The 20,771-nt window shown below is 38.3% G+C and overlaps 1 protein-coding gene across 1 annotated transcript in view; it reads left to right on the top strand.

Moving 5' to 3' along the window:
- Positions 1 to 20,771, top strand: part of PDE11A (phosphodiesterase 11A) — a 224,276-nt gene that overhangs the window by 134,572 nt on the left and 68,933 nt on the right. The window contains exon 10 of the mRNA XM_074967652.1: positions 4,935 to 4,985. Coding sequence (XP_074823753.1) covers positions 4,935 to 4,985 — 51 coding nt within the window. The remainder of the gene's footprint in view (positions 1 to 4,934; positions 4,986 to 20,771) is intronic.

Raw genomic sequence — 20,771 nt, 5'->3', positions numbered from 1 at the left:
CCACAAAAAAACAAACAAACCACTGTTGAAGACTACCATTCTCTATTAAATTCTGTGGATTTTAAGAGTAGGGCTGTCAATTAATCGCAGTTAACTCACACGATTAATTGCACTGTTAAACAATAAAATATCAATTGAAATTTATTAAATATTTTTGGATGTTTTTCTACATTTTCAAATATATTGATTTCTATTACAACTCAGAATACAAAGTGTACAGTGCTCACTTTATATTATTATTTTTATGACAAATATTTGCACTGTAAAAATGATAAAAGAAATAGTATTTTTCAATTCACCTCATACAAGTACTGTAGTACAATCTCTTTATCGTGAAAGTGTAACTTACAAATGTAGATTTTTTTTTGTTACATAACTGCACTCAAAAATAAAAACAATATAAAACTTTAGAGCCTACAAGTCCACTCTGTCCTACTTCTTGTTCAGCCAATCGCTCAGACAAACAAGTTTGGTTACAATTTGCAGGAGATAATGCTGCCTGCTTCTTGTTTACAATGTCACCTGAAAGTGAGAACAGGCATTCGCATGGCACTTTTGTAGCTGTTGTCACAAGATATTTATATGCCAGATGCGCTAAAGATTCATATGTCCCTTCATGCTTTAACCACCATTTCAGAGGACATACATCCATGCTGATGACCAGTTCTGCTTGATAATGATCCAAAGCAGAGCAGACTGATGCATGTTCATTTTCATCATCTGAGTCAGATGCCACCAGCAGAGGTTGATTTTCTTTTTTGGTGTTTCAGGGTTTTTTACAGTGCAAATATTTGTAATCAAAATAAATATAAAGTGAGCACTGTACACTTTGTATTCTGTGTTCTAATTGAAATCAATATATTTGAAAATGTAGAGAACATCCAAAAATATTTAAATAAATGGTATTCTATTATTGTTTAACTGTGTGATTAATTACGTGATTAATTGTGATTAATTTTTTTAATTGCGTGATTAATCGCGATTAATTTTTTTAAATCACTTGACAGCTCTATTTAAGAGTAATTATGTAAAAAGTCTACCACAAACTGCACACATTGGCTTCTTTCACAAAGAAACAAATCTTTAAAGCTGGTCATATAGATGTCCTCTGCTGCTCCTAAAGCTATGAATGCAGTGTTGGGGTAGCTGTGTGTCTATTTGACATTCAGAATGACAGCACTATAAATGAGGATTACTTTTTAAATGTTTCTGCTGTTTTTAAGACACTTCTTAAAAATTGGATGATATAGTTATGATGTAATCAGAAGCCTATATAGTTTTCTAGCACAATGTAGATCTGATTCAATTACAGCTATGAAATAGAAAGAACTCTTTTTTCATGAGGGTCTGATGAATTTTTGTCCTTTCCATTAAATATAATTTAAAATATACATACCTAGTATAGTCTTACAAATTAAAGGCTTTACAGCTTTGCTTTTTACAGATGATGTCATGCTGCGGTTCCATCCCCCTACATTTCAAAGTGATGTAAAGAGGTTTTAGGCATGAGACTCACACTAAAGTCAAAATCACACTTCTTTGAAAAAGATAAAGTCTTTTAAAAGGGCTTTAGTTACTATACTGCAAAACAGGGTCTCTAAAATTCCTAGATTTATTGTTTTATTAGAGAAATGGGTGAGACTGAAGATCAAATAAGTCAGTGAAAGTGGTATAAATCATCAAATTAAGTTTGCCGGGGAAGACTGTATCTTTTTTATGTGTCTTATACATAAGACACATATATGTATATATATTTATACATATATATTTATAAAAATACACCCACATTATACATGAAGATAATATTTTTCTTGGGTTTCAAGAAATCTGTAATCCACTTGAACTTCTCATTCTTGGTTCACACAATTACCAATAGCCCTTGTTAAAAATACAGTTTATTTATTACCTTTATGGTTTCCTCTCTTTCTTCTTATGTGAATCTATGATAGCTTAGTTCCATATTTTTTAATGGTTACATGCAAACTCCCCCTAGTATTTGAAGGTCATATTTTTTGTCAGGAGAAAAGTAATTTCCCCTAGATTTGCAGTAATGTCTTGGAGTTCCACACATGACCTCAACTTCATGATGATGTGGATTCTCAATGTACTTATCCCTTGAATAGGCAAATCCACTAATTTTATATAAACATAGGTGTTGATCCAAAAAAGTGCTTCAGCATATGCTCAAATGTAGTCATGTAAGTACTCCCATTGGTTTAAAAGGATTTAGCATTAAGCACACACTTAAATGTGGACTAGCTCATTAAGAATAGCAGATGGGAACTTGATCTGAATAAATCATAAACCCCTGAACTCTTATGAAAATGGCACAAGCTATTTTTTGTCCTGGAGATATTATCTGTGTCACTATGGTCTCAGTCCACAGCACAATCCAAAGCATTTAAGTGTGTGCTTAATGCTAAATCCTTTGAAACCAATGGGAGTACTTACATGATTACATCTGAGCATATGCTGAAGCACTTTTGGATCAACACCTATGTTTGTATAAAGACTTGAGATTTAAGAGGCAAAGTGTAAAAACCCTCTTTCCTTAGGGCTGTTGTGGGACTCAATAGTCTTTACAATTACAGTAATTATTAACTATTTGCAAGACCTCACAAACCCCAACTTTTTCACATAAAATCACATCTTGAACTGAATTCTCTTCCATGAGAAGAAAATCAAATTATGGCAAATATTAAACTGAGCAGGTACAAAGCAAGGAAGGTTTAGGTGGGAAATGGCTATTCATTATTTTATCTAAGAAAACAGAACTGCTTGGTTATAAAATACAACTACTCTCTTGGACATTCTGTAAAGATTAATCACCATGTGGTGTGGATGTTGATTATAGGTATGATAAATAGCTATCATAATTCAATGAACCCTTATTCTTTCTTTAAATGAGAAACTACCCACGATAGTACCTGGGTGAGATGAGTGCAAAAAATACAGACCAAAAAGAAGCTAGTAAGTCTCTATTGAAGGACAAAGAATCCTTTTCTCAACAATGGAAATACTTTATTAATATTTATATATGTTTACTGATCTAGCTAGATCTGCAATAACTGAGTGGCATTTCAAATTGACATTAATACCAGATTTAAGAGAAGTCAGTTTGATACAGACTATATTGGGATTCATAGATACTGCTGTTTACATGGAGCTCTCATAACACTGGGTAAGAAACGGAAAACAAAAGATGGAATAAATGATTAGTTTTCAATATGGCAGAAGATTAACAATGGAATGCCTTAAGGTTTCCTTCCCAGATACGTGTTGTTGGGGGCTTGACTTGATGACACTGGAGATCCCTTCCAGTCCTATGTGCCTAGTGTATTTATTAAAGATATGGGAAAGGGTGTGAAAAGCAGGATAGCAAAGTTTGCAGATAAAAAAAATAATTTGGAATAATCAAGACTAGACAAGAGAGAAAATTCAGAAGGACTTAACAAATCTCGCTAAATGAGCAGGACTGTGATAGAAGAAATTCAGTGTTGACCATTACAAGCTAATACACTTCAGAAGGAATAATTTGAACTAATCATTCATATCGCTGGATTTTAAATTAACAGTAACCAGTCAGGAAAGAGACCTGGGCATTGTTGTAGACAACTAAATTAAAAACTCTGCTAAATGTGCTGCAGTAGCCCAAAAAGCTAATAAAATGTTAGGCTGAATAATGAATAGGTTAAAAAGAAAAACCCAAAATATTATGACATTATGTAAATCTTTGTTATGCCCTCACTTAGAATTGTGTGTACAGTTCTGGTCACCTTTTCTGGAAAGAGATATAATGGAAATAGAAGGGATTCAGAGACAGGCAATCCAAGTTATCAGAAATATAGAGAGATTAATAGGATGAGACCCAAAAAATTGATACTGTTTGGAGCTGGGCGTTATAATATAAGCTAAGAACAGGATAAATGGTATACAGCAGGTACTTTGGGTGCTGCTATTTACCTTTTCTCATAAGACAACAGGACATTCAATAAATACTAAAGGGCAAAAAATGTAAAACTGCGATAAAAAATACATTTTACACAACTCATAATTAACGGATGGAACTCAATGTCACAGGCCAAGAGATTAACAGGTTTCAAAAAAGAGAGTAGACATTTATATGGATAATAAAAACACCCACAATTTATATTAAATACATACAACCATTTTTTAAAGTAATGGATATAAATCTGAGTGCTTCATAACATAAATCAACCAGCCACCAGTTGTGTGGGTTAGGAAGAAACTTTCTCTGTGGGAATACATAGATGCTGCAGAGTTTTCCTGTGTGCCTGCTCCACACTTGCCCATCCTGTGCAGAGTGGAACTTAGGTGGTTCCAGTGCACAGAGAGCCTTCTGCAGCGTCTGGATTGCTGGGTGAATATTTCCCTTAGATAAGGATACATTTTACTCCAGGTACGTACATGCATATTCATATATGTCTCAAAGCTGTGGCCCATCCCTTACATACCAGCATGCTATTTATGGAAGTACTCATTTCTAGAGCACCATATTTAAGGGAATGAGAGCTATAGGTTAGAAATGATAATTAGCTAGCAGTGAGATGCCTTTAGAAAGGACATATAAGCTCAACAGTTTCATGAGTATCATTACTTCGAAATCAAAGTACAAATAACCATGGACTTTTTCTCTTTTAATTGCAGTATTTCAAGAGAACTATAATTATGCTTTTAATATTACACTACTTATTGTGTATGGCTTCCGATAAAATTATCTGGACTGTAAATGCGAGATGTATACCTGAGAACCTGCAATTAGTTATATATGCCATAATTCATAGCTAACTGATGCTGCATAAATATTAATAAAACTTGTTTTTAAAGCAATTTATTAGACAGCATCAAGGAACCCTCTAATTTCTACTTATCTACTGTGAAAAATTGATTTTTTTTCTTTTGTTCTGCGTCAGGTGCTGTCCTACCATGCAACATGTTCAAAGGCAGAAGTTGACAAATTTAAGGTAAGGATTTACATTTCCGTTTAGCATTCAAAGCAACTGTAAGATAAAATGAATGTAGGTCAGATAAAAACAAAAACAAAAAAGTCAGTTTTACTTTTATATTCAAAATAGACACAGAGGCCATTTGTACAAACTGCTAATGGATGGATGAGCGTAGCTCCAAAAGGCTTGTGGTTAAGATAAGTAGTCAAAACTTCAGAATCTGCAGTATCCAACAGTACTTCTAAACCTTTTGAGATTCTCGTATTACTTTCTGGGTGATAGAAATGAGGTATTTTCTGTGCCAACTTTCCATTTTCTTTAGTACAGACAACAAATTTAAATAATGGCATATTTAGAGTGAGGAGGCAGCTAATAATTGTGTGTGCATGCTGAATCCTGCAAGATTATCAGGAGTTAATTTTTTTAAGAAGGGACTGTGGCAGGTTCGGTCACAGAGACCCCCTTGGGACTATCACCTGATGTGCTGAGATTACCTCTGAGCCCGTTTTCCCTGCCAGCCTGGGACTCCAGAACCCTGTGTTGTTGAGCTAGACATGCTAGCCTGCTGCAACACAGACCCAGGTCTGGTCCACGCTCCCAAAGCTGCAGACTAACTAAAAACTGCTCAATAGGTATCCTGTCTCCAACACCCAGTTCCCAATGGATCCAAACCCCAAATAAATCCGTTTTACTCTGTATAAAGCTTATACAGGGTAAACTCATAAATTGTCTGCCCTCTATAACACTGATAGAGAGATGTGTACAGCTGTTTGCTCCCCCAGGTATTAATCACTTATTCTGGGTTCATTAATAAACAAAAGTGATTTTATTAAGTATAAAAAGTAAGATTTAAGTGGTTCCAAGTAATAAGAGACAGAGCAAAGTAAGTCACCAAACAAAATAAAGCAAAAACACGCAAGTCTAAGCCTAATACATTAAGAAACTGTTTACAGGTAAAATCTCACCCTCAGAGATGTTCTGATAAGCTTCTTTCACAGACTAGACTCCTTCCTAGACTGGGTCCAATCCTTTCCCCTGATACAGTCCTTGTTAGTTCCAGCAGACATCTTAGGTGGAAATTAGGGGTTTTCTCATGACTGGCAGCCTCCTTTGTTCTGTTCCACCCCCTTTTATAGCGGGAATCTTTTGTCTCTCTGGGTCCCCACCCCCCCTTCTAAATGGAAAAGTAAAACAGGGCAGGGAACGAGGAACCGCGGCCAATGGGAGCTTTGGGGGAGGTACCCGCAGATGAGGGCAGCGTGTGGAGCCCTCTGCCCTGCCCTTCCCCAGGGGCCGCAGGGACGTGGTGCCGGCCACTTCCGGGAGTGGTGCAAGGCCAGGGCAGGCAGGCAGCCTGCCTTGAGCCCTGCTGCACGCCGCTGCCACCCTGGAGCTGCTCAAGGTAAGCAGTGTCAGGCCAAAGTCTGCACCCAGAACCCCTCCTGCACCCCAACTGCCTACCCTGAGCCCCCTGCCGCACCCCTCCTGTATCCCAACCCCCTGCCCTGAGCCCCCTGCCGCACCCCTCCCTGCACCCCAACGCCCTGCCCTGATCCCCCTCCTGCACCCCAACCCCCTGCCCTGAGCCCCCTTGTACACCCCGCACCCCAACCCCTTGCCCTGAGCCCCTTCCTGCACACCGCACCCCCTCCCTCCCACACCCCAACCCCCTGCCCCAGCCCTACATTCATAGCCCTGCATGCAATTTCCCCACCCAGATGTGGCCCTCGGGCCAAAAAATTTGCCCACCCCTGAGATAAAAGATGGATTCCAGTCTCAGGTGCCATGGTCACATGTCACTGTAAGACCTCATTCTTCATTACCCACCCGCTGGCCCACACCTGTACACAGGAAGGATTGCAGGTAAATAAACCCATTCACAACCAATTGGCCTAGTCAATGGGAGCCATCAAGATTCTAAGCCACCATTAATGGCCCACACTTTGCATAATTACAATAGGACCTCAGAGTTATACTTCATATTTCTAGCTTCAGATACAAGAATGATACATACATACAAATAGGAGGAATATATTCAGTGGGTTAATCTTTGTTATGATACCTTAACAAGAGACCTTAGGCATAAAGCATATTCCAATTACATCATATTCACACTCATAGGTATATTTCCATAAAACATATGACGTGCAACATCACAGGGTCTACTCTTTAGTTTCTGTCAGCACTCCATGTGTGCAAATAGCTGTCTATGACTGACTGTCATTAGTTGTCTTCTGGAGTGCTTTTCAAGTTATAAATGACACTTCTGGGAGAATACATATTGTCTCCTCTCCTATTGAAAGTGTATATCAGGCTGATGGGAAGGTTAGATGTGGGCTGTAACATCCATACATTGCTGACACTCAGCTCTGTCTCCATTGCTTCTGACCTGGCTACAACAATGGAATGAATCACTGACTATTAATTTGGGGCATGGCTAGCTGGCTGCAACTTAATCTGGACAACAGTGAGATGATCTAGGTTGCTTGGGGAAGCAGCAGAAGAGTTGGAAAAATTGATACCTGTGCCTGCATTGATTGACAATGTGGAACCACTACTTCTAATTCAGTTGTGTATGTTCATTTTGCTATTAAATTCTTAGGCAGCAGTTGTGGCCTACAATGCTGTTTGCGTCTGTGCCTGATGAAAATAATGCAGTGTTTTCTTTCATGTGCGTACCTTGCCACAGTTATCCACACCTTTATCACCTCAAATCTACAGTACTGTAATGTGCTCTACATAGGAATACACCTTAAGGCCACTCACAAACTGAATCTAGTGCAGAATATTTTAACCTGCTTAGTACATTGAATTTCGTCTCAGGAGCCCAGTACGCCAGTTCTCTGGATCTGCTCTGGCTTACATTTCATCTCTAGGTGGTATTCTAGGTGTTGCTCTTAGCCCATAAAGCTCTCAGTGGTTTGGGCCACAGGCTGACATTTTCAATCATCATCATCTTCATCAGCTGTTCCATATTAAGTGGCAGGACAAGTTCACCAATATTTATAGCCAAACCCAGCAACCACCTTCATCAGCACTGGTTTCAATGGTTTCCTTGGTACAGATATATTATTAGGATAGAAGACCAATGAATTATGAAGTATATTTGCCAAGGAATCCTGCTATACAGTCATAATCATATGGTCGCCAAAAGCTTCAGTGGCACGATAAAATTGCCAGTGGTGGCCATAGACTGAACATCCAGCCAGGCTGCCTTATGTACCTACCTAGAGATCGATCAGGCTGGCACTTGAGCTGCCAATAGGCTATGTGCCATTGGGATTTGCCTTGGTGATGACAACAATGACCTGAGAGACTACCTCTGACCCCATGTGATGCTGCTACACTTGCCATAAATGGAAGTGCTCAAGCTGAAGCCCCCTTCTATAAATGGTAGGGAGCTGTTGGTGGAGTGTGCTCCATAAGGATTCCTTGACTATGGCTCTCACTCCACAATATGATCCGCCAGAGCCAGATTTAATATTTGCTGGTGGATATTTATTTGTATGTCAAGGGGAGTGAATAATTCTGAAATACATTTTGTATTTGAATTTATATAGGGGATGTATGTTCGGACAAGGCTGGGCGCATTACAAATTTTTATAAAAATACATGAATAAATTTCCTCTGTCTCAGTCTTGTTTTTCTGTCTTTGCCATCCTATTTATCTTTGGCCTTATCTTTTTGTTCTTTATTTTATCTATCCCCAAAATGTTTTTTCCTTTTTATTTTTGGCTGCATAAACTTTTAAGTAATGGCTGTTACCAAGTGATGAAAATGAATAGATATACTTGAGGCTTATTTTTCCTGAGGCTATTGTCTATTATCTTATTTTTGTTGTATCACAATAAATCCAAGAGGTTGTAGTCTAGGCTGTTAAAGAGTTATTGATGAAATTCCAATTAAAATCAACTTTAATTGTTGCAGCTGAGAATAATGCACATTGCTACAGTGGGTGCCCTTTTTAAAGAGTTACAATTCATCAGAGAAATCACATCACAAGAAAATGCCATTTCTAAGTTCCTGAAGTAACAAATGACACTTTGGTTGCCATTGCTGCTATTCCCCTATTGAGAATTCCCTTTTTTTTTCTTCTTCTAAAAAAGAAACTTCCTTAATTAAACTTCCTAAGTCTACTTAGGCTTTGTAAAAATCTCTCAGGGAAAGTAGTGGAAGCACCATTGGCTGGGAGGCTGAAATCCATACTGGGCAGTAGAGGAGGAAAGGTACAATACTGAACATTGTAAATGAACATGATGATAGGCCATATAACCTATAGATCTTTTCCATATTTGATATCTATGATTGTATCATTGTCATATCTCCACATTATACTTAGTTTTCTACATTTTTGAAGGAATTCCACTTCCTGAATTATTGGAATGTCCCTCTTAAAAATAGCTCTTCACTGATAATAGGTCTCAAAACTGGGTTGCCTTCTTTTAAAAATGCTTACATTATTAGAAGTTACTCTCTAAATAACCCAGCATTTGGGGTCATACCAAAATGTTGTTATTATTGGAGGTTCCATCTCAATAAGAAATCCAGTTACAGTAACTCCTCACTTAAAGTCGTCCCAGTTAACGTTGTTTCGTTGCTGATCAATTAGAGAACATGGTCATTTAAAGTTGTGCAGTGCTCCCTTATAACGTTGTTTGGCAGCTGCCTGCTTTGTCCACCTCTTGCAGGAAGAGCAGCCCATTGGAGCTAGCTGGTGGGGGCTTGGAACCAGGGTGGACCGACAGCCCCCCTATCAACTCCCCACTCCCCTAAGTTCCCTGTGTGGCAGCCGCCCAGCAGGCTATCAGTTCCCAGAAGTTCAGCTGTCCCTACCCCCACTGCCATGTGCTCCTCCTGCCCTCGGCCTTGGAGCTGCTCCTGGGAGCCTCCTGCTTGCTGTGCAGGGAGGGCGGAAGAAAAGGGCTAATGTCAGGGTGTCCCCCTCCCCTGCCCCCCTCCATCTCCATAGAGCAGTGGGGGACACGACAGGGCTCAGGACAGAGGGAGCTTGCTGCTAGCAGCTGCTGTCTCAACTTCCTGATCTACTTAAAAACGCAATGTACTTAGAGTGCGGTCAGCATACTTAAAGGGGCAATGCACATCTCTCTCCCCCACACACAGGGTGCGTGGCTTTGTCTGCCATGCTGTCTCCCCTCCCTCCATTTGTGCTGCCTTGCAGAGTGTGAGGCTACATTAACAACGTGTTAACCCTGGAGGGTTCAGCCGAGTGCTAGTTCATCATTTAGCGCTAAAGCATTCCCTGGGAAATATCCCACCCTCTGACTCCACCACCTCAACCAAGCTTCACAAGCATCATTGCTGTGTACAGTATTAAATTGTTTAAAACTTATATATATGTACAGTATAATAGTCTTCTGTCTGGTGAAAAAAAATTCCCTGGAACCTAACCCCCCCTATTTACATTAATTCTTATGGGGAAATTGGATTCGCTTAACAACATTTCACTTAAAGTTGCATTTTTCAGAAACATAACTACAACGTTAAGTGAGGAGTTCCTGTATATGGATCATTGCTCTTTGAAAATTCATGACACCAGCCCTTTTCACTTTTTATCATTAAAACAACTGAATAAAATAACGTGAAAATACATTTACTCCACTGTTTTTGTCTATAAGCACTTAGTTTCTTAGCATACATTTCTCAAAAGGCCAGTGTGAGAGGGAGAACTCTATGAAATGTAGGCTTGGTGTAAGTGGGTACAACTCTACTGACTTCATGGAAATTTCCCCATGTACTCTGCTGTCAATGACACAGAAGAATGATAAAATGTAATTTATGTAACTCACTTTGTCATATGATGAGAGAGGAAGGTTGATGTTTTGGCTAGGGCACTGGAGTGGACTCAAGAGATCTAGGTTCAGTAGTCAGTTCTGCCACATACTTCCTATGTGGCCCTTGGACAAAAATTACATAATTTCTCTGGGCGTAATTCAGGCCCCATTGAAGTGAATGGGAGCTTAGCCAATGTCTTCAGTGGGCCTAGGATTTCATTCTCTTTGCCTCAGATCCCCGATTTGTAAAACTGCATAACAATGCTTTCTTCCCGCAACCTTTGTCTGTGTTGTCTATTCTGATTGTAAGCTCTTAGTGTGGCAGGCTATCTATGCACTGTTAATATGTATATTGTGCTTACTACAGCGGGGCTGGGATCTCAGTTAACAACAAATGAATCTTTAGGGTCCAAACCTGCATTTGTTGCCAATTTTAAAAAGTCATTGTAATCAATGAGAATTTGGGGTTGGCATACAATGCAGATTGGGATCCTTTTTCAGTTTCTGTAGTTACAGAACAACAGTGGATTTTAGATGGGGGAGGGAATTAGGGAAATTTACACCACTAGAGCTACTAAAGACAATCAGGACTAACAGTATTAGGTTTCCCACCATTGTTCCCATAATTGGGATGTGTACAGTACTCCTATCTTCCATTTGAAAATGGATGTTGCTCCTGTGAATGATGTACAAAAGTAAAAGTAATAGACATATAAACATAATATTACACTGTGGTCTACAGCTGAAGAAATAGTTTCTAATACATAATGCACTAGACAAATTTAATCTTTTCCTATTCACAGAATGTCCATGAACAAATTCTTTCAAATGTATTTGTTACTCAAAATTATTCAACATTTTTTGTAATGTTCATTTAAATTCTGATGGCTTGCTATTTGGATCTCTGTTGCTTAGTTTGGACTGGTCATACAAATCACATTGTATTATTTCTATTCTCTGACTTGAACAGCATAGTTCTTATAGGCAGACTTTTGCTGCAAGTGCTTTGTTTCCAGGAAGCAAATTTAAAATCAGCCTTCTGTAAACATTTGTGATCATGAGGTTAAAATGTGCTTTCCAGAAGTATTCTTGCATCTAAAACTGAATCATATGAATGTTCACAGGAATTAAAGACAAGAGTGATGAATACAAAGATGAAGCAAGTTCCTTAAAAATTCAAATGAATATTTCTCCAATTTTTGAAATCACCCAGTTCTACTATGGAGGCAAATCTCCTCTCCTACGTTTCAGGATTATTTTACTGAAGGTCATGGGCCTGATTCACCGCTATATTTCTCCTGATTTACATCTGTGTAATTCCATTACAAACAAAATGAGTTACATCAGCATAAAACTGGAGTCACAGTGGTGGATCATGCCCCCATATCTACATGAATTCATTTTCTTTAATTTATTGGGAAACTAGGACTATTTGTGTCTTTAAAAGCTGCGTGCCAAGTCAGAATGGAAGTTAAAGTACTCTGTTGTCTCTTCGATTTAAAATAGGCAGACATTTCTAATTTCCATACTCCCATTATTAGTGTTTGGCTAAAATCATTTGTAATATTATTGAACAGAAAAGCCTCCGTTAACCAAACTCTGTTTAGCCTATAGTCGGTTATGTCCTATAGAGTTGTATTATACTGCCTGGCTGGCGCCTTCTCATTGGGATCTAGGTTCACCACGCCTGAAACATCATTGTCTTTTTCCCAGTGCTATCCAGATTTAGAAATCCAGCCTTCAAGAGTAAAGAATGCAGGATTGAGCCTCTGGACTGGATATTTTTAGAAAGAAAGAGTCACTGAATCCTGAGATAGGATTAAACAAGTACTATGTATTAGATCAGTTTTAAAACTCAGATAGCAAATAAACACACCCACAAACACACATCACCTTAAAATTCAACTCATGTATTTTACAGAGAGAATATGCAAACACTCCTCTCTTGATGTGTAATATACAAGAAGCTATTTTTAAAAAGCTAACCTAATTGTGCAGCTCTGAATGGTATAAGCCAGATCAATATTTAATGGCTATGATGCATTATTTATTGCTTTTTGAGATAGTCCCTTCTGTAGGGTGAACAGTACACAGGAGAGCCACGTGACAAAAATAATAGATCACCTACCGTACAAAATCTTTGATTCAGAATGTAGTGATAATAATATATCCCTTCTTTCTCAGCTACTTTGGCTTAACTGTGGCTCAAAAAGGACTAGCCTAATTGTGGAAAACAAAGTTGTGCTTGGATTTTTGTCTCTTAAAAATTACAGATATTTCATAAAATAAAGATTGAGGAAAACTGAGCTAAAAAAGGGAAACAAATTTTACTACTGCTACTCGACCTGACAATCTAAACAGTTGGACACACTGATTAGATAACTTATTTGCATAAATTGAATTCTGTGAAGGCACCAGCTGTAATGGTATAAAATGAGTTTAGTACATCCATTATCTGAGGTTATAATTTTATACACATTCTTAGATACTCTGTGATGGACAGTCCAAATAAAATTAAATTGAAATTAGGTTGAAATTTAAAAAAAGTCACCAGATCTACAGATGTTAAAAAATGTTGGAAAAATTTCATTACAGTGTTTCCTTTTTTAAGTTCAATTAAAAAAAAACCCCTCTAGTTATTTCAATTGAATAATATTGAGTTCATGCGGCAAAAACACACTCTCTTTTCTTGCAGGACAGGTGGAATGTTTAGATTCCAGGATGTCGTCTGTATATCTGTCTAGTGTATTTATATGGGGTCTGCCACCATAGTATCTAAGTGTTGGTATTTAGCTAGGTTCCCAGCTCTGTCACTGATGGATCACATGAGTGAGAAGGGCAAGTCACTTCACCTCTTTATGTTTTGTTTCCCCATCTGTAAAAAGAGGATAATATTCAAACCCCTCTGTAAGGCTCACAGATTCTTGAATTAGTAGGTACTATGCCAGTACAAAAGATTATGATGGATTATCATAAACCTGTCCAAAATGCCTTGAGGTTTAGGCTGAAAATTGAGATGGTTCTGATGTTTTCTGTGATTATTAGTGAGTCCTTTATTTAAAGATCTTAGGACTTTAGTAGAACATCTGTTATAGAACAGTCTTATATAATCTAATAGGAATTAAACAATAGGAGTCTATAGATGTTTATTAAAATTCTGTGGAAATTACCCCACAACATTATGGAATTTAGTAGAATTTTTTTTAATAGGTGTGTTCTATAGAATTTTATAGGGAAATGATGTCTCTATATGATTATATGCTATGTGTTAAAAAACAAGCGTCAAAAAGCAATATTGTTGTTCTGATTGCAGAATGAGGGAATGCCGTAAATAGCTATATTAAATAATAAATGAGTACCTCTAACATAGAAAGTTGACAACATTATAGTCAAACTGGAATATAAATCTGATTGGTTTTAAAGCTCTACCTAGTTGTTTCTATCCATAAACTACAGGAAATTTGTTTTCTATTACTTTTAATAACAGGAAAATGGAACTAGATAATACAAGTAAGCAAGACATTCAGTTACGTTTTTGGAAGAATTCTGCACAAAAAGAAACTGAAAATTATTTACTGATTGTATTTTACTATAAATCTAAATCAAAGCACCTAACCTGGGCTCCTGGCTCCTTTTACAGAAATTAAAAATACATTCCTAAGGAAAAAATATGCCCAAATCAGCAGTCTAAAAAATATCAGTGACATTTTCCCTTTACTGCTGGCTTTTTTCACTTTATTAGGTAATTGTTTTCACTACAGTAATGATATTTTGACAACAGTCAGGTTGAGAAACCTTAAAAAGGGAACGATGTAAGAAAAGGGATTGATGTTGACTAATTTACCCCGTGCTAAAAGACTTCATGTGTTAGAGTGTTGCTGCTATCAGTTATGTTGTTTATACTGGTTACGTTGTTTATATATGTTGTTAAATTTCTCCTTTTGTTGCATTCGTTGTGGTGTCCAGAAATGCTGCCTCAGGGCTTAGATGCTGTTTCCAGTTTGCTTGTTTTTCCAAGCAAATGTTAGAGACATTGCATCATTCATAGCAGGAGGTGAAATGATTCATTATCCAATATAGCTATTGTCTTTCCTTCAATCTGATTGGTCACCCTCCTCTACAGCAATCTCTTCATCTGAAAAGCTCTGTGGAAAAAATGCAGTCCAGCATTATTATATTCAACCAACCACAATGCAAGAAAGATAAGATGTAGTCCATAGAAAATGTCATCTGAATGAGAGGAATATCTGCTTTACGATCAAGCATCAACACTTGTCAAATGATAAAGTAGTATGAGTCAGTTATGAACACTTACAAATTTATACTGGAAAAAGACATGCAGATAGCAATAAAGACAGAGTGTCTGTACATTCAAGTCAAGTCAGAACTAGTCCAGAATGACTCCTTGCTCTAGGAATGATCACTCATATTGTGAAGCCCCTCATTATGGATCTGATTGTGAACCACTTACAATGGTGAGCAATTATTCACAGAAGTACCCTATTGACATTAAGATGACTCATATGGAATTGCTCACTATTGGGAACACCGGGTTCCCAATCTGGCCTTATTAGGAGCATTGTATTGATATTTGCTCTAAATACTTACAGAACTCTTCAAAGTAATCTAATACAAAACTGTATAAAATTACATATTTTGTACCGATCTAACCTGACTTTTTTCTATAGCATCCATTGGTCGGAAAACATGAAAAATATTTTCTGTTTTTCATCAAATTTAATTTCACTGGAACTTTTGACCAGCTCTAGTATTGTCTACATACTATTTGAATGCAAAAGGAAAATGTTCATCTTAAAAATCATATTAAAAAGCAAAATCCTTTGTATTCGTGATGGGGGGAAATTGCTTTTTTCAGTGTGGGTAATGAAAATGGAGTAGGCAGTTTTTCCCTTGTTAAAAGCCCAGTTCACTTTCTGGCTCGTTTGCTCTAGCAAAATGCTGCAACGTTTTGGTTGCAAATGCTACCGAGAAATGCTTGATTATTTTTTCACAATCTTCTATTGTAATTGTTTTTAAAATATTAATGGTAATATTCCTATAATTTTTTTAAATAAAAGTTTATTTTTACAATTTTTTTTGCCAAAGTTAGCTTGGTAACATCCCTTTACATTTTTTAGGTAGAGCCAAATTGTTTACATTTGAGCTAGAACCTCTTTGCAATTAGAAAGTTCAGGAGAGGTCGGAAACTGGAAATCCCTAAGAAATAAATCCACTGTGAGATGAACGTGTTTGGCCACTGGGTGCCATCCTTGCTCCATATTAAGGCTGGTAGTTGAGCACCCTTTCTTTAAAAATGTAAAATTCTGAAGAAGGTAATTCTAGTATAATTTCAAACTGTAATAGTGTTTTTGAGTGTGCATGTATTGGAATATGTTAGCAACATAGGCAGTTTATTGCTGTTGCACAGGGGAGTGAGGTGAGAAAGAACCTAAAGAAATACCCTCACTGGTTCAGATCTGTTAGAATCAACCCCCTCCTCCCCCCCCAGTCAAAAATTTCATCTCACGAATCTCTGTAAACTAATACTGGAGTGAGGGGAGACTGCTATATCACTACATGCACGCGAGTAAATTTGTTCCCATGAGTAATTTCCGTTGGACTTCACTGGGACTACTTGATGGAGTAAAGTTACTCAGGTGTGTAAGTGGGCACACAGAGACCATTAGGCATGTGTCATACAGACAGAATCCATTATTTAGTATGTAAAAGTAAGTGATTACAGTTTGGCAAAAGTTATTTATTATATTGTTTCATTACCTGTCAGACTGATGCAGAATTCTGTAGATTAAAAGAGTTCATGCAACTACTTCTTTTTCTCCTAGCGAAAGGCCAGGCAGAGTGAACATATTTTCTAATAGAAGAAATATCTTGGGTAGTCTTTTAAATGACAAACATTTTAAATATGTGAAAATTTTGATTCCAGCACTTCTGTTTCTTGCTGCAACTGCATAGAGATTGTACAGATTGCACCCCAGGCGAGAACAGTAAACTGAATATTTTATGAGAAAATTTCTGTGAAGAATTCTGTCATCTTTCACTTTGCAGCAAGCTATATCCAGCACTGTGAACAAGAACAACTGGGGACATGGCACATCAATGTTTCCTAGTGTAGTTATGATCTTGACTGCACATGTGCAGATCTATATATTGCATTTTAATAGTGTAATTGACCCCACTTTGTATCCCCATGAGCGTCATGGCTCTTAATACAATCCCCGGTTTACTACAGACTTGAAGGCAAAAGAAGCAGACGCTTTGTGTCTAGCCCCACATAGGCTCGACCGCTAAATGGGTTCTAGATAACCACTTGCGCATCTTTACTATAGAAGGTAGAAAGGAAAGGCTGTAGTTAGTTAATAAAAGGACTATGCTATGTATAGTCTAATTCAGTCTCCCACAACTAGCCCCCTAGATAGGGGACAGTCTCCTGTAGAAACTGCCTGCCAATTCATACTTCCTCAACTCATGCTACTGCTCGGTGGCCTTCTCCATTTCCATGCATCACGCGCATTCCTTCATGATGTAGGGATCGGAGGTAGTAGCAGTAGTTTAATCTATCTCCTTCCTTTTCGCCACTAACCAGACTAACCTCACTCCACTGTTCCTGGATTCAGCCTTTTTTATGGCCTTTGTTCCAAATCATCGTCATTATTTATTATTTGTATTGTGAAAGCACCTGAAGGCATTGTCATAGGTGCAGTACAAACCCATAAAAGCGATGGGCCTTGCCCTGAAGATCTTACAGTTTAAGTCAAACAGCTAATCAACTGGCTTCCTTCAGAAGAGAAGACTATAAACTCACCACAGTTTACCCACACATTTTTGAGCAGGCGGCTGAACTGCTTTTGGTCACCCACTATGTTTGTTTCTCCTGTCCTCCTCAAACCATTCGTTACTTGGCATCTCCCCAGCTCCACAAGAGCCACTTCCATCCTGCTGACAAGAGAAGTAATTACTCTTCCTTTGCTACCACTTGGGCATCCTTCCTGACACTCTTCTTGTATCTCCAGGTCCCCAGGTCCTTTGGAATAGGGTCCTCAGGAAAGGCAGGGGAGCTGGCTTAGCTCCTGAGAAACCACCACTCACATAATCCCCTGTGGGTCAGTTCCATTGCTCTGGAGAAGTTTCTGGTACCTGTGGTATCCCAGAAATTGTGACATTCTGTTGTGACAACCTGCTGACATCTTTGGGCGTTTCTTTGAATCGAAAAATAAGTTTTACGTGGTACTCTTGTAATAACATATATGCTTGATTGGCCCTCTTCTCCTTGTTACTGAAGGCATTCAGCACTCATTGCAGGTTAACTAAAATTCCAAAAATCTTTGAGCATTTTCCATCACAGCTTTTCCCCTACCTGAATCTGTTTTATATCCATGGAAACAGACTGATGTCATAAAACAGAATTATGACTATGCAGGATGAAGTAAATGTAGACGCTGGTTTGGGTGGGAAAAAGCTCTTATTCATCACACACAAATACTTCAATAAATAGCAAAGAAAATACACAAAGGTAAATTGTTTTTTGGGTTTGAAAATCTCTTTTTCCAGTTTGCATCAATACTGAAGTCCTTTTCAGTAGTAAATGTTAACAGCTGGGCTTTGGAGTTACCATCACATTAAAATGAATGGGGGAAATTTCTACCACTGCCTGAGCTTTTGTTTTATTCTACAGACTCGTCAAGACAGCCGCACACTGATTTTTGTAGTAAATACAAAATCTTTGCGACTAACAGGGCAAGAAACCATTTTTGAAAGCTTTAGGCCATAGGAAAATATCATGAATTGAAACCTCTGCTTGATTAGAGTACTGTATGATGAGACACTGTATAAAAATCCCAGAAATGGGAAATAAAAATAGTATATTTTGTTGGAAATCTAAAGATGCTTAGTACTACCTATTAACATTTTAACCTACATCTTCAAGTGAATAAATGAAGGGAAAGAAGAAAAGGAGAGGAAGAGAGAGAAGGAGAAAGTGGGAGAGGATGAGATGTCTGCGTTTGGGCCCAGTCATTACTTAAGATAAGAAATCTTCAAGGTGAACCCTAGAACTGGAAAAGGTTTTGTTAAACAGCTACCACCTTCAACCCTGAAGCATTTTAAAGATGGATGAAAGTGATTCCTGTTTGTACAGATCATTTACAAAGTTTGTAAAACACTTTGGGATCCCTTAGGAAGAAATGTGCTAAATAAATATAAGTAAATAATAAATATTAATCTTAAGAGTTGAAAGGGCAGGTGTCTCCAGAGAGCTTATAAAATGTCCACCTTCTCTCAGAAATCCATTGCCGAGGAGTCTTTTTTTCCTTTCCCTATCTCCTTAAAAAGCTTACTTGGGAGCTCTTACACTCCACGATTAGGTTCAGTCATTGGCATAGAACAGTGTGTGCCCCATGAAGGGGAGGATGTGGGTTTGGAATTTGAACTTGCTCATTTGCTGTCAACTATCAGGTCTGAGCAGCGTTGCAGAAGTATCATACTTCGCTTCAGGGATTGGAGGGAAGGTTAGCTTTGTGTCACTGTACAGTTTTACGAATCAGCCTGTCAGGAGCCGCAGGAACTCAAGCTAGCCCTGTTAGCTTTGCAAGAGCCATAGTAAGGCAAGACTTCTTTAGGGGAAAAAAAAAAAAAGCTGACAGTGTTAAGGGAAGCAAGGCCGCCCTGAAGGTGCCTAAGCTGTGATTTAATGATTCAGCATGTTTGATATATTTTTAAAACCTATACTTGCAACTCAAAGGAAACTAAAATGAACAAGATAAAGATGAAATTTTGTAGGAGAACTTTGAGGTTTTCTAGATGTAAATGGATGTTATTTATCTGAAGATATTGTTAATTTGATTTTGATTTAAAGTCAATTTAACACAATTGTGCTATAGCTGTCACAGTAGATCTGAAATAAGATTTTATCCATAATGGAACACTAGCCCACTCGTATTTGCATAGCTTCCCCCATCTGTCACTATTCTGCCAGCCTGATATGTCACAAACACTTAGGGAAAAAAAAGCTGCACAGGCAAAAGGAAATCTTCATCCTGCTTCAGTAATGTGCATGTTTCCAAGACTACATCAGCTTGCCATCTGACTGTACATCAGATTGCATAGTTCAACTTTTTCCTCTGGCCAATAGGGTCAATACTTGCAATTGCATCAAGCTGCCGCAGCTGGATCAAATGCAGTGAATGCTGCTGATGTAGAGTAATTTAATACCTGCACACATCTACGGCAAATGTATTTTTAAAGCCGTCTTCTCCTAGCCCCCTTCCTCTCTCACACCTTCCTCTTTCCCTCCTTCATAGGAAGGGTTAGAAGACTTGTTTGGAACATTTCCTCTGCCCCCAGATGACCCTGGATTTCTCCCTTGTCCTTTGAGAAGCTTGACTATTTCCTGTCTCCCTTAATGGGCTCTCTCCACTTGCTGTATCTTCTGGGAGGGGCAACTTGACCTCTCCTTTCCCTCCTAAATCTATTGCAGGAACGAAAAACCTGGCTTCCTTGCCCTCATGCAATTACATGGGGTGCGTGGCCCATCCTCATTACCCACCCTGCCTCTTCATGGGGGCAGCAAGTTGGCCCTCTCCCCCATAAAAGCAGATTAGGGCCTTGTGGGGATAGGCAGCCTGCAAGTCTGACCCTGTTCTGCAGTATGATTTGGGAAACACTTCCCCTAGTCTTGCTGCTTGTGGCTCTTTAATCTCTGGGGCTGGAACTGCACTAATGGATTAGTATTAGCTCTTCACCTATACTGGGAACCATTAAAAAAAATCAACTGTTACTACATGGTGGTATATGGCCTACTAATTATTTCCAATTCCTCTATAAAAATAGGTCAGAAGCACATTAGCTCTCCATACGTGCACCTTGGGAGATCATTGTTTGGAAAGTTCTTGCCCTGTAGAATGCCTAATCCATAGTTACATACTTTACCCCTAACCATAATAGATGGTTTAGACCATTAATCACTTTTATTTTATGCCTCTGTTCTTTTAAAACA

This window comes from Natator depressus, chromosome 11 (genome assembly GCF_965152275.1).
Source record: "Natator depressus isolate rNatDep1 chromosome 11, rNatDep2.hap1, whole genome shotgun sequence".
Taxonomy (NCBI): domain Eukaryota; kingdom Metazoa; phylum Chordata; order Testudines; family Cheloniidae; genus Natator; species Natator depressus.
The sequence above is the reverse complement of the archived record's forward strand: the minus strand, read 5'-3'. Positions and strand labels throughout refer to the sequence as shown.